This window comes from Anomalospiza imberbis, chromosome 5, assembly GCF_031753505.1.
Source record: "Anomalospiza imberbis isolate Cuckoo-Finch-1a 21T00152 chromosome 5, ASM3175350v1, whole genome shotgun sequence".
Taxonomy (NCBI): Eukaryota; Metazoa; Chordata; class Aves; order Passeriformes; family Viduidae; genus Anomalospiza; species Anomalospiza imberbis.
In genome coordinates this window covers 33,977,337-33,991,896 of record NC_089685.1, presented here as the reverse complement: position 1 = coordinate 33,991,896, position 14,560 = coordinate 33,977,337, and the positions used below count along the sequence as shown (strand labels likewise).

The following is a 14,560-nucleotide window of genomic DNA, read 5'->3' as shown; positions in this document are numbered from 1 at the left end:
TTTAGAAAAACGTCACAGAAGATTGTGGTCAAATTTGTTGAAAGTGGAGCAAAACATATAAAAAAGCACAGCAAAAATACCGATCAGCCACCACATGAGCAATAGGTTATCTACGTGAGCATCTCGGGGAAGAAGCTGCTTTGAGGGTTAACAAAATTAGGTTAACCTCTGTCATCTAACCAGTCTGGCTGCATCACACATGCTGCTGTGACTGTAGAGGCTCGAAGATTTGGGAGCGAAGATGAAAGGATGTTCTATTTTCAGATCTGGGCATTTTTTATTTCTACTTTGCCTTTTTGCTGTGGAAGGCAAAAAGTCACCTACAGGAAAACATACCTGCCGAAAAGGACTCCTCTCCCAGGTGACAGAGAACCTGTATGTCAAGGCAACTAGTTTAAAATCATCTGTTCCTGTAAGTTGATCCCACTAATTGAAAAAGTTTATTTTATTTATAGATGCTTCTTTATTCATTTAATTACTGGGCTGCTGGAAACTTTAATAAGTTGAATTATCTCTACAGTCCTGAGAGACAGGTTAATGCAGCTACTTCTTTTGTAAAGGTGGGAAAAAATGATGCATAGAAGATGCATACAGCAGCTGGATGAGTTTTCCATAAAAGAAATTTGCAGCTAGGCTAGGACTGGAAAACAGATTTACTGTGTCCTCACCCTACAACTGAAGAAGATGATGAAGATTAATATTATTGTTACTGAGTTTTGTACAAACCAGACTTGAAACTGTCGCACTTCCTCTGCTTGGGTTAATTCATACTATCACATTATATTTTACAGAGGGACCTCATCAAGACCACGAGACTGCTTAAAAAGACTACAAAAATGCTGTTTATGGTAAGATTTTTATTACCGGTTTTCCATTTTCTTACTTTAACTTTCCTTTGGTCAATAGAAACAGGAATATGTGATCAAAAATAATGACAACTGATTCAAAAATCACTTGTGTTTAATTGGGAAAAAGACATTTATGAAAGCCACATGCTTAATGAAGTTCTTTGCTTAGAGGAAGAGTGCTATTTCTGTCTCAAGAAAGGGATATTCCCCTGGGACATGAAGGGACAGTTGATCATGGTATGGGGAGAAAGAGGTGAATTTGGAAAGCCTGCCTGGAGGCACTTCTTTGTAGGCAGCTGAAGTCATGCTTTGCCAGGGAAGTTGGGCTAAGGGTGTTTTTTTGATTTTTGGGAGGAGTGTGCTTGTGGTAGCACTCCTCCTGTGAGCCCTGGCTGCATGTGAGCCTTCCAGGAATGCTTTCAGGCAGCAGCCCTGACAGGAAGGCCAGAGCCACAGCCACAGCCACTGTCCCGCAGCTGAGGCACCTTCTTGCTGAGGGTGTGCAGTACCATGGATAGCCTGAGGATGCTGCAGAGAGTTGAGACACCCAAGGAGCTGCTTTGAGCTTAGACCTCTGCAGGTGCACTGGAAGAGGGTCATCAGAGTTCCCAGTGCAATTCAGCATGGGAGTGAGAAACAAACCTTGGGGCGTCTAATTGTAAGTGACTGTAAGTGCGTGAGATATTTTAGTTTTCTTCATGCAGAGGTCTAGTCAGCAAGACCAACTTAGCTGGTTTATCTGTAAGTATAGATCTATTGGCCTTTGATGCTCCTTGGATTTCACTGATTACCTTGGGAGCGAAGGCTCCTCGCTTGTCTGTGGCACTTACACACAGATATCCACATTTGAGTGGTGTCATCTGCTGCTGCATCAGCTTCCTGACAGGAATCTCTCACCTGACACTTCATTCCATTGCCTAAAGATAGGCATATAGTCATTTGAAATACCTTTAGATGTCCAAGAGAACCCACAGGTCAAGCAGATACAACACAGAGTTGACAGGATGACTGGTCTTTTCTGGAGCAGCAGTTGGTGATGGGCTGGATGCCCTACAGCATATCAAATGGCATGGGATAGTGATGTGGAGGAGTGGAAAAATGACACATACAATGACTCCTACAATTTGACCTAAATGGCCTGGCTTAACTCCCCAGTTTATCTTCCATTTACTCTTTGTGTGTTAAGTACATTTGTTGCTGTCACTTCTTTTCTTTAAGACCATGATTGGTCTTACCAATACTCCTGTGCCTGCCAAAACACCACCCTCCTGCCTTTCCTTCAGAAACCTCAGAGGCAGATTGAGCTGTTTAAAACAAAAGGAAGCAGGTAAATCAGATACTAAAATTCATAAAAATCATTTTATTGATTGCATACTTTCTAAACATGCAAGTTTTACGAGGCTGAAATTTTAGGCCGAAGTTGACTTGTAAGGTGTTCATTTGGCAAATCATTACTTGATTTGTTTTCAGACAAACTGCAGTGTTCGAGATCAGCTCCTCTCCTTCTATGTGAAAAATGTCTTCAGTCGTCTTGAGGTAGGAAGTGACAAGTTGTACTTTATTAGTGCCTTCCAGGTCCTTCAAGCAAACATGGATGCCTGTGTGAGTATATTCCTGAGAGCTAAGCTAACTTTGTCTGTCTGAAAAGTTAGGGAAGGGCTTCATCTCAGTTTTTCAGCAGATGGAGAGGCAGAGGGTGATTCAGAGTCGTGGTGTGACCCACGCCACAGGGGACCCAACTTCACAGGGGCATCTCCAGGGCCCAGGGAAGTTTAACACTGTTCATTCCCTCCCAGAGTGATCTTGTGGGGAGTGTGCAAGGTGGTGGAGACCCCATGGAGCCAAGCCACTTCTCTACTGATGATGTCACCTTGTGCTGCACTCTCATCACTAAAGCTGCAAAGAAACAGGGTGATCTCAGGGGGAAATGTGGCTCCTCAAGTTTCTGTGATGTAACAGTGGTAATGCTTTCCTTCTTCAACAACATACCCCCCACAGGTGTGTAATCGTTACTCACATGTCATCTCTGCTCCTCCATACTGAAATTTGAGAGAACTGGTGGTGTCTCATGAGTAAGCAGGGACCACAATTATGAAACACGTGGGAGCACTTCCTATGTATTACCTGTCCTCACAGTCAGAGCAGGCTGTCAGAGAGTGATGCTGCCACTGGCAAAATGTCTCCAGGTGCCCCAGAGAAGAGGCACTTTTACCAACTCTGCCCAAATAACAACAGGACAGCAGTTAGAGCCTTTATATTTGCCTGTGCAAATATACACACTAACGTACCAGGGAGACACTAAGATGATGCTGTCATTTGTTGGTCATTTCTCACATAATTTTTAAGGGCAAACAAATAGTGATTAGGTGTGTCTTGAAACTAAATATCCTATGGATATCTTTTTTTCCTCCCCTAAACCTGAAGTCCTCACAAATAACAGTGTCCCAGAAAGCAGAGCCTGACCTAGGGTGAAATATAGCCATGGATATCAAGGCAAATGTCTATTGTGATTTTAAAAGTGAGAGGAGGATAGCAAGTCAATGAATTAATGAATTAAATTAATTGAAACTTTGGCTAATCTGAACTGCATGGTAGCACGAAAGAAAAGGACAGTGGTTCTACACACACTAAAACGTTTGCAATGCAAAAAAAAAAAACAGCTTCAGAGATCTCTTTGCAGACTTATAGGTCAGAATGCTGCAGGTTTCTCAGAGCTCCTGCATTCTTTTTCATAATTAATGCTTGTGTTTTACCTAAGAGAAGTCTAAACATAACAACTTACCTTTTTGGGTCTTAAAAAGTACTGATAAGAGAGATAAGACTGTCCCTGCTAGCAGAAAAACAACAGCTCTTTGAAAAATGATGGCTTGCCATGATTTTCTAGGAGACACATATTTTCTGGAAACTAATATTTTTTGAAATGTTTGTATTAATTCAAACCCAGCAATACAAAACCAAGTGAAAAAAAATTATGAATAGAGTAAAAGTAGTGGATCCTTTGTTAAGAGTAAACTTGAGATTTTTTCATATATTATTCCTCAGTAAATTAGCACTCATTCATCCATGTATATAGATCTTTAGTTATTACCTAACTAAAGCTATATAGTTAGCTACCTAACTATTGAGCTATAAGATGCTTATCTGAAGGGATTTCACCATTACAACGTATTATGTAATTAATTTTTTGCCTTTCAATAGTGAAATTCTCTATACAACCAATGGAAACAGTGATACCTTTATAAATATATTTGCCTTATATTCTTTCACAATCTTGGGCTGTAATTCAGCCAACTAGAGGTATGTGTGCTACCTAGAAATCCTAACAATATTTGCCACTCAAGCACTTCCAAAGACTTATACTACAATATTATGATTCTCACCCTGCCAGTTCTTGGTTTTGTCCAAACAAGGAAGCATTAATATTTTTTAATGATATAGATGCCCAAGTTCAGTTTCTTAGAAATATGTAAGTTTGAAAATCTCTAAACAGATTTTCTGCCATAAAGTCAGACTTCTTCATTTAGACTATGACTGCAAGGTAAAGGGAACAGACATTTTCCCTTGGATGCTTGGAGCACCGACCTGCAGCACCACTGACCTCATTACTTGCTTGAGTGCCCTGGTCAGCTTTGCTGAGAACAGTGTGAAGTTGCTTCTGAGGTTGGACTTATGTTCCTACATCAGTAGTGCATTGCAGAAGTGTTTTCTCATATTTGAATGGAGTGCAGAAGGACAATATATTCCCTGCAGAGCCTTTAGTATTTCTCTATCATTTTAGGCAGAGTTTGTAGACCTCAAGCTGAGTTAGAGAAATGTCTTCAATATGCTAACTTGCTGGCCAGCTCATTTAGTTACTTGCAATAGATGCAGGAAGATAAGTTTGTAATGTGTATCACCACTAAAGCAAACATACTCATTTAAGGTCAGTTCTGCTACCAAATGATATTTATTTTTAAAAATTTACTTTTATTTAAAAGAGATGTCTTTTAATGTTTTTCAAAGATTTACTTTTCTTTTCCACTTTCATCATATGAGGTGACTTTGGGAAGCAAAAAAGGTAACCTGAAAATGTTTGTGCTCCTTTTTAAAGTACTGCATGTGAGATGGAAAAGGACTAACCATTCATTTCAGAGGAGTCATTTCCTTCCATGTGTTGAGATGACGACCTTTGCCTTTTTTCTTTTCAAACGTGTTGTCCTTGTTTGTAGATTGGAAAGCATAAAATGTTTCCTTTTTTTTTTTTTTTTCTCTGAAAGAATGTATTTTTGACAGTCCAGGTAGCTGAGGATCAGCAGGCCATGTTGCTTGGAAAGCTTAGTCTGGCAACTCTAAAAAACCCATCTGGAACAGCTTTGGGTGGCCAGTGCTGGGTGGCCAGAGATAGACAACTAAGCCCTCCAGAATCTAATTAGTCAGACAGTAGAGAAATAGGCAGGGAAACAGAGAAAAACATAAATTAGCTCTATAAACATATTTGGAGGGCTTGCAGAAATGTGCAAATTTGCTCCCTGTACTTTGCAATGGTCTTTGGCCCTTACCCTTGCCTTCTCTCAGATTCAGAGATTCTGAGGGTTCAGAGCTAAAGGACCTTGAATCTTAGAGCTAGGATAAAATTGTGCAAAAGCTGTAACTGCAATTTATGTAAGGATTCCTGAGATAAATAAAAAGTGTTTAATATGAAAACTTAGAGGTACTCATAGTGCCAATTTTGGGTGTTGTGAACTCAGCTTGTCAGGAAGAATGCAGGTAAAAGAGCACAATTGAAGTATTGGGAGATACTGAAGTGTTGCTGAGACCATTTTACTGGTAGCCCTACAGTGCCACACTGTGGGCTGGACTCTTCCTCATCACTGTGTCTTTATATCAGCATCTTTGGGTTTTTTTCATCCTTCAGCTTCCATGTTCTCCATCCACAAGGTTAACTTCTGCTGTCAAAAAGTTAAAGAGAATGTTTCTTAAGGTAAGAACAGGAGGTGCTGGCTCCCCACTGCAGTGTTCAAGGGCTGTAACTCGTTTCTTTTCTAATGCTTTTATCTTCTCAACAGCTTGGAGATCGGGGAATCTACAAGGCCATCCATGAACTGGACATTCTCCTTCCCTGGATTCAGGCCTACATACAAACCATCATATGAAGAATGAGGAGGTGACAGACAGTGTGCTGCTTCTGTAAGCAAAAAGCCTGAAAATGAACTGAGAGCCGGATGATCAATGTGACTGGCAGTAACTCCCTCCCATGGAAAGAGACCCTGTGTAACACAAGTGGCATAAAGAGGGGTTTTCATAAGCTTTCATGGTTAACCTGGCACAGCAGCTTTGCCTGTTCTGCCTCTGGAGCTGCTAGAGCACCCTGCTGTGTTTCCCATCCTGCCTGCCTGCTGCCTCGCAGGCAGCCCCCAAACGTGCCGCACCACCAGAAAGTGGAATCTGCTACCCTGTGGATCAGACACAAGGTCCCATGTGCTGTGGGCATGATCTTGCCATGGCTTGTGCCACCCTGTGTGAATACAGTTCAAAGAAACGAGGATCACCTTGGAAAATCCTTCCCCTAAGCTATATTTGTTTTGGGGCTTGTGTTTGTAGATATATAACTGTATACACAAGCCATTCTACATGTAAATAAGGGAAATAATTATGTACTGCTTATCTTTATTATTAATTTAAGGTAATAATTGATCCCTAATAAAAATACACAATTAATGTAAAAGCTTTTTTTCAGACTCATGCATGAGCTTTAGATGTCACAGGATCTACATGAGATCAGACACTCAGAAAACACAATAAATGGATTGCTTTCACTGGAATTATAAAATTACTTGCGAGAAGTTTATGGAAGTTGATGGTAGTGGTTTCCAAAATGTCTTTCATATAGTATAGAATGAAGATGCAGTTCTCGTCTTCTCACATTTTAAAAGATTAACCAGGAGAAAATATTTAGGCCATGAACATATTCCCAATCTGTATGTTTGGCAGTTCCATGGGGCTGAGATTCTGCAAATCTTCAAATTTCATAGTTCTACTATGTCAGGAGCATTTGAAACCATTAGTGTGATGACACTGATGAGCCTGAGCTAGCTCCTCTTCTGGCAAATGTCTAATAGAAGGGAGTTGGTATGAAAAATGCATTTTTTTCCAGTTGAAGACAAAATGGTTAATTAGACGGACAGTGGAAAATTTGATGTCATGGTATTTTTGCGTATTTAATTAAATTTTTAATTAACACAGTATCCCTTTTCATGGATTTTTTCACACCCATTAATTTTTGAAATTCAAGTTTGCTTTCAGTTTCAGTGTTTTTTGTCCAAACTCTGTTGTATGGAATAGAAAATTGACCATGGGCATGGCCTCTCCAGCCTTCGTCAGACATAATTGTCTTGTACTTGCCACTGGTAGGGAGCTGGGATCTGGGAGCCCTGTGTCTGTGGGAGTTAGAGGGACTGCTGCTTCTCTGCCTCAGAAGGGAGCCAGTGACAGCTGCAAACAGAAAAACTTCCACCTTTAGCTGGGAAGATCCATGGGCAAAGGTTTCAGGTGATTCAGATTGCCAAATACTTCTCTTGTGGAAATTTTGCACATCCGGTCAGTGGGTGATGCATGAAGAGACACATGACCTCTAGAAAGGGCAGGTAACACCTTCCCTGCCACACTGCATTCCTGGGGTCAGCCCTGCAGTGGATATGGGCAGCCAGCAGACCTCTCACAGCAGGGTTTGAGGTCAGGCTCCAGCAAAGTTCAGCCTCCATTCATCTGACAAGGAAATCAAGCTATTTTATGGCATAAAAACCTAGGATTTGTGTATTTCAGCCCTCATTTTCCATATGGCTTGGGACACTTTGCAGATTCTTAGTTGCCTTGTCTATAAAATGAAAGTACCTCTGGGAATGATGTATCCCTTCATACAGTAGTGAAAATCACATTTGCAAACCAATTAAACAATCCTGGATGAAAGCCAAAATACAGCATCTGCAAAATAAAGAACATTACCTAATCCAGAAGTGTTGTGTAAGTGATACATGCCATATGCAGGCTACCTAACAATAAATATTGCTTTGAGTCTTCACAGAAACATAGCAAAATAATTGGTATTAAATAAATTCAACTGTCAATTCAAAGTAATAAGTATGGACAAAAGCTTATTACCTTTTAAAACCAGAAAAGTGAAAGAGCAAATTTTAATTTTACAGATGAGACTCTAGGTGTCACTCTTAGAAAAGAAGACTCATGTTAGTCTCAGTTAACTGCTGACTTCAGTTGATGGAGAAAGTGTTAGAGCACATTAATAAGTAGTTCTCTTAAGTGAAAACTGAGATAGATATGCAGTTGAGTTAAAAAGATTGAATTATTTGAATTCAATCGCCACAAATGTAGAATTGAAATGAAAAATGCAGGGTAAGAATGATGGGCATATAGCAACAAACTGATTATGAATTCAGTCTCTAGTTTTACTATAGAATTCTTATGTGACTATGGATAATTTCCTTTATTAAGGTACTGTTCTCCTTTGACAAATGGAAAAACTGTCTTTCAATTATTTGTTCAAATTAATTTAGTGTGCAGAAATCCTCAGAAGGAAATTATTTCCCATGTAGTGTTAATTGATGTCACTGTTGCTTAGCATGGCTTGTCTTATCACAGTGTTTTGGTCTTTTTGAAGCAGTGACTTATTACGTGGAAAAAAAAGGTATTTTATGACTGTTACTGCAAAAGCAAGAATGAAAAATATGTGGCTGTGCATTAAAATTGTCACTAGATCAAAACTTCTTGAAAAACACTGATCTAGTGGAAAGTAGCAGCTGCACATGCAGTTTTGGTGTTATGTAAATAGTACAGCAACAGTCAGCGAAGACAATTTCCATCACATACAAGATCATGTACAATTTTCTGGTTTGCATGAAGTGTTTTTTTTTTCTCTGAAGCACAAAATCTTCAGAGCAGAGGTTTTCACTTAATAAATAATTTTTGCTGTAGGCCCAACCATCTACAGCAAATTCCTGATCTCAGCTGCAACCCTGGTGCTATAATGCAGTCATAGTATCATGGAATTATGACATCATAGAATTGTTCAGGTTAGAAAAGATCATTCAGATCATCCAGTCCAGCCATTAACTCAGTACTGACAAGTCCACCATAAAACCATGTCCCCAAGTGCCAAATCCACAGGTCTTTTTCCTACCTCCAGGGATGGTGATTCAACCACTTCCCTGGGCAGCCTGCTCCAGTGCCTGACAACCTTTCTTGGTTGCAGCTTAACTGTGCTTTCAGAGAATAATATTTCCTAATCTCCAATCTAAACAAGTCCTGGCAAATGCTGGGACAGTTTCCCTTGGAGAGCATTAGAAGGATTAGAAGATTAGATTAGAAGACTGTTTCCTGAAACATGGAACTAAGAAAGGCATTTGGACAATGACGCAACCTGTGTTGGATTTGGCTATTTGGTCACAGTTTCTTTGTGCCCACAACATACATTGATTTCTAGGGACTGCAATAGCAGACTCTTCACTGCAAAGATATGTGGCTAAAGGTGAAATGTTTGAACTTTTGGCCTAGTGATTAATGAGATGCTCTCCAAATAACCCCCAGTAGCCAGTGAGCCCAGATACTTAAGTCAAGTCATCTTCCTCTCAGAAGTCGTGGGGCTGCCAAGAGAAGGGGTGCCTGGGCAGGCGATGCTGTACAGGAATGGGAAGGATACAGCAGCCCTTGTACAGATGCAGTGGTCACCTTACAGCTTCTCCCATCTTTAGCCAATCTTTTTTCATGTTGCAAATAATGAGTGCCCTGGGGCTACCCCCTCCTAAATACTGCCAGGAGCTGCTGAGCTGTGAAGAATGGTCTCACCTCAAAGCTGTTTTCATTGAAAAATCAGTGTAAACACTGGCTGACATTCCTATCCTATTGGCTTCAGTGGAAGAGTGATTTGGAAACATAAAGGCAGCTGGTAGGATTATTGCTCTAAAGGAGCATTGATTGCCAGAGGGAAAAGGGAGCCACAGGAATACCTTCAGCTGAGGGTGGAGATTATCATGGAATAAAGTGAAATATGTCAGAAGAAAGTTTGAATTGCAAAATGTTATGGATAATGTTTTTTTCATTTCTTTGGATGGAGTAGGATGAAGAAAGGCATCAATGATCATAAAGCCACAGGGTCCACAGGATAAATAAGGCTGTCACAGGACTCTGGAGACTTCTGGCCCGACCTCCTGCTCAAAGCAGGGCACATCAGGAGATCAAACCAGGCTGCTCAGGGCTTTATACAGTTGGATCTTGAAAAATCTCTGATAGGAGTGATGGCAGGCTGACTTTGAAGGGCCATTGCATAATTTCTAGTTGGGTAAGGTATTACAGAGCTGAATGAAGCCACAGCTGAAGAAGTTTTCCATAGTTGAAAGGAAACCTATGAGAACGGCCTGGTCACAAAATGTTTGTGTGAGGTGAATGACAAATTGCAGGCAAATGTTGAGTCCTGTGAGAGGAAAGGGTTGAATGAATTTTGAAACAGAATTAAGGCAGATGAGAAGTCACAGATATTTCACTTCTGGTAAATTATTTCTGAAGGTTGCAGGCCCCTCTCAATTTATACTGAAGTTTTTCATCCAAAGCCTTGGAGATGGAAACCAGCCCACTCCTGACCTGGCTCCTGGCTCCTCTACTTGCAGCATAGGCACTGCCAGGGTAGTTTCTAATGTGTGGCCCATAAAAAGGTCGTGCAGATCTCCCTGCTCCTTGGCCATTGTCTCTGGATATCCCCAGAGTGCCCCACCTTCTCATCCCAGGTTATAAGTCTCTTTTTAGAGTTTTGTTGGCTTCTGGTAGGTTTTCTGCCTCAGCAAACTGGCAAAGAGAAAAAAAACCATGGTGAGCTAGGATATTTAAGTAATATCAGCTATTTGATTACCATTCCCCGATTTTTGAATCATCAGAGATAGAAACCTGAGAAAATACAAATTTAATTCTGTTTAGTGGAAGAGGGTGTAATAGATGTAGAGGCAACTTGAGGAGGAAGGGTGTAGAAGAGGAGTGATGATGGGTGAACAGAGGAGCCTGGGGTGTTTGGGTCTTATCTGTATGTTTCAGCATGTTGCTGTATTTTGCACATTAAAAAAAAATACTTAAAGAAAGCTGGATGTAAAGTTTCTAGCAGCTGGAGTTGCAGAGAAAAGAATGAAACTTAAACAGAAATGATGAATAAGGTTATATATAGATATTAAGGTGCACATAGATATTGTAGATACTATAAATACTAAGATATCGAGGTGTGAACAGGTTTGGTTTTGCTTTTCAAACAGCCCTTTAATCAATTTTGTTTCTTCATATTTAATAGAACCTTATTTTTCTTCTATGTAAGACCTTAAAAAGGCTTTAGCACTCTTGACATAATAGTAGAGTTTGCGGTTAATGGCATACATCACTTGTCATTATTAACCAATGTATGCTTTTCCTTCCACTTTCTGACATTGCTGCTTATTCAAGTTGTTTTGGCTGTGCTTTAAAACGAGCTGATGAGAAGGAAATAACTTCCTTGAAGAAGCCATGGTGCAGCGGGGTCTTTTTTTTGCTTGTTTCTTCTAAGGAGTCAATGAGCAGTCATTAACAGCAGAATACACCCTGGTGGTTCCATTGCAGGTGAAGCCTGTAGCCCATGTCGATCATTGATAAAGCATCATCCATTGTTTTCTGATTTTTCCCTCCCAGCATGAAAGACGAAGTGGTTTGTGACAGCCCAGCTCATTGTCCCTAACCACGCGTGAAGAACCCACTGACATCTCCTATGCAGACTTTGTCATGTCAGTCTAAATGTTTTCTCTGTTCCTGTATAGTGACTAAGGAATAACCAGTAGCAATTTCTAAGTGATGAAGAAAGCCTACAGAGATAAACCGCAGGTGCCTTAAATTAGTCACTTGATAAAGCTATTTACAAGTGAGCCTCTTAGATGTGAGGAAAAAACTTTTTTTTGAATGAGAAACCACAGGCTGTCAGTGGAAAAGACAACCTGTTTTTCTACCCGCTGTAGGGGAAAGAGTGCTTCACGTACAGCAATACGCGAGGGTCACAGATATGAATCCCAAGATGGAGCGCAACTGCAGTGCAGAAGGAGAAATTGAAAGTTTGAAGAAAATTGCAGGCTTGAAGAAGGATACAAAAAGGGGTTGCAGCATCAGGTGCAGAGCTGCAATTTGAGTCAGTGGTTTGGCCTCTTCAAGACCAGCAAACTGAGCTAAAAAAGCCTGCTGATACCAAAGGGTGATTGTGGCAAATATCTGACTGATACGAACTGCACTCAGCTGATAGATAAGTTCAGCACAATCTAATTTCAGACCGTCTGAACCAAGATCCTGGTGCATATTCCTCTGTATAGAGAAAAGACAAGGGAATCATTGGGGAGGTTTTATAGAAAGAAGGGAAGAGGCCATACTAATTTAGTGGCAATCTATTAAAGAGTACTTCCCCAGCCTGAACTCTAGAGTGAAGGTTTCACTTAGGAGTGTAAAAAGATTTATGAATTGTTACAGACTGCATGTGTTGTAGCATGGCAAAAAGAGTGAATATATGTGCTCAACTTGTCCGTGCATGAGAACTACTGAGAGGAAGCAGAAAGAGTTAATTTTTGTATGTGGTTTCACTGTTGATTTTCCGAGTCTGCTCCAGCATTTCCTTTCTTTGAAACTTTGGAATATTGCAAAGAATTTAAAGAAAAGTTATATGAAAATTTGCCCTCTGGTACAAGACATTAAAGATATTAGTTTGATCCCATCAATGAGAGGGAAGATAAAAAAAATCAGCCAATTGCAATTCATCTACAGAAATGACTTCATAAGAAACTCCACGTTTCCTCAGTTAGATGGGAGAAAGCACAACAAAGTTGTACTCTTCAGTGCTAAATCCAGGAAATACAGTTAGGCTGGAACTAGCAGTAAGACAGATACTGACCAGGCCAACTGGTATAAATGACCACTTTTAAGACTGTAAATGGAATCTCTACGTATCTCACAATTTACACCCTCCAGATACTGAGCACAGGAGTGAAATGAGGTCCTCTGAAATGTTTAACCTATGAACCCATCTCTGTTTCTTTTTTAGGAAGGCTGTTGCAGAGTTTCACATTCTGATTGCCAGAAGTCTTTCATTTTCTGGTCTGAGTTTACTCAGGGACAGTTTATAGAAATTTTGTTTAGTGTCAGTTAATTCTGTTAGCCTATAGGACTAACTGAATTTGCTGTTTTGCTGTAATGTAGTTCAAATAACAGCTGGGTCTTTTCAGCTTTTGTTTCTCTAAAGCAGAGCAATACCAACTTTTCTAGTTTTCTTTTATAAAACGGCAGCTCTGTTTGTTTTCTGGATCATTTCTAGTTTGAACTGATCTATATAGCACAGGATTAACCCACAAATGTACATTGGCATTGCTCCCCTCAGTCTTCTGGAAACACCTTGCCCAGTTAACCTTCACAGTGTCCATTTCCATTGCAGCATTGCCTTGATCGTTCCTGTGATGAGCAATGGCATCATGGAGTTCTTCTCCTCCTCCAACCATCTTTTGTGAGTGCCACTGTATGTTAGTTATTTAAGATCCTGTCAAGCCCAGTATTGAATACTTGAAGATAGGTTCTACCCCTTCTTTGGGCAACTCACTCTGACATATAATGTTTCTCATGCTGAAACATCTTGAGCCTGTTGCACAGTGTCCCTTCACTATGCCCTGTGTGACAAGAGTACCTTCACTTTCTTTGTAACTACCTTTTGGGTAATGGAAAACTGCAGTTAGATACCCCTGAACCTTCTTGTTTTATGGCTGAAAAAAAATCTAATTCCTTCTGTTTTTCTTCATAAGTAGAGATCTTCAACCCTCTCATCACATTGGAGGCCACTGGCTGCAGTTCTGCAGTTCTGCTTATGCAGCCCAGGACACCGTTTGCTTTCGCAGCTGCAAAGGTGAAATCCACTTCCATTCAGCCATCCACCAGCACTTCCAGGTCCTCAACAGCAGACTTACAGTCCTGTCTTTTTTTTTTTTTTTCGTTAACTTTTTAGGCAGAGTCAGAATAATTTTGCATTTGCGACTTGCAGAAAGGCGTCTTGCTTCATGTTTACCTTCTGGCCCACAGATTAGTTCCTTTAAGTAATGTTTCTTTTGGAAATGTTAGTTAGAACAAAAGGTTTCTTTTTGAAATTAAAATATAATTGTTTAACTGAAAAGTAACAACCCAGGTGACAACATCCATTCTTATCCAGAGAATGAGCATCTACTGTAATGATACCTTTTGCAGTAGTACTAACCTGTCAAAAAGACCCACACACATCCTAAATCTGTGAATATCAGCAAAACGTAACGTTCTGGTTTGGGATGACTGGAAAAACAAAATTAATCCATTCCTTCAACTGAGCAACACTTAATTGTGACTGACTCCTAGACACACAGTTCCCACAAACTTCCTTGGAACCAGAGGAGGAATTAATACATTCCACCACAGGCTCTTTTAAGTGCAATTCAAGCTGCAATGCCATAAATTAGAGGGATTTTTTTATGCATTTCCATGTGTACCTATATATGAGAAGACCTGAGAAGACCCATTACTTCTTCAAAATATTTAATTGCTTCTTCCATAAATATTCATTGCTATACACTTATCTGTCTACTGTATCTGATTATTCTGGTTCAGGATTTAGTACAAAGAACATTTTAATTTCATGCTTCCCATTGCTTAGACCATTCCTCTTC

General features: G+C 40.1%; 1 protein-coding gene and 1 long non-coding RNA gene across 2 annotated transcripts; one reads left to right on the top strand and one right to left on the bottom strand.

The window, feature by feature from the left end:
• The first annotated feature begins 241 nt into the window (after positions 1 to 241).
• Positions 242 to 6,332, top strand: IL26 (interleukin 26). Its single transcript, XM_068192002.1, has 5 exons — positions 242 to 412; positions 792 to 848; positions 2,319 to 2,450; positions 5,743 to 5,808; positions 5,894 to 6,332. The coding sequence occupies exons 1-5, from the start codon at positions 242 to 244 to the stop codon at positions 5,978 to 5,980; spliced, it is 513 nt and encodes a 170-aa protein (XP_068048103.1). The 3' UTR covers positions 5,981 to 6,332.
• Positions 6,333 to 7,283: 951 nt separating this feature from the next.
• LOC137474985 (uncharacterized) lies at positions 7,284 to 12,997 on the bottom strand. Its single transcript, XR_010999608.1, has 3 exons — positions 12,904 to 12,997; positions 7,719 to 9,167; positions 7,284 to 7,319 (listed from the first exon to the last, which is right to left on the bottom strand). It is a non-coding gene; the product is annotated as an uncharacterized lncRNA (long non-coding RNA).
• Between the last annotated feature and the right edge of the window lie 1,563 nt (positions 12,998 to 14,560).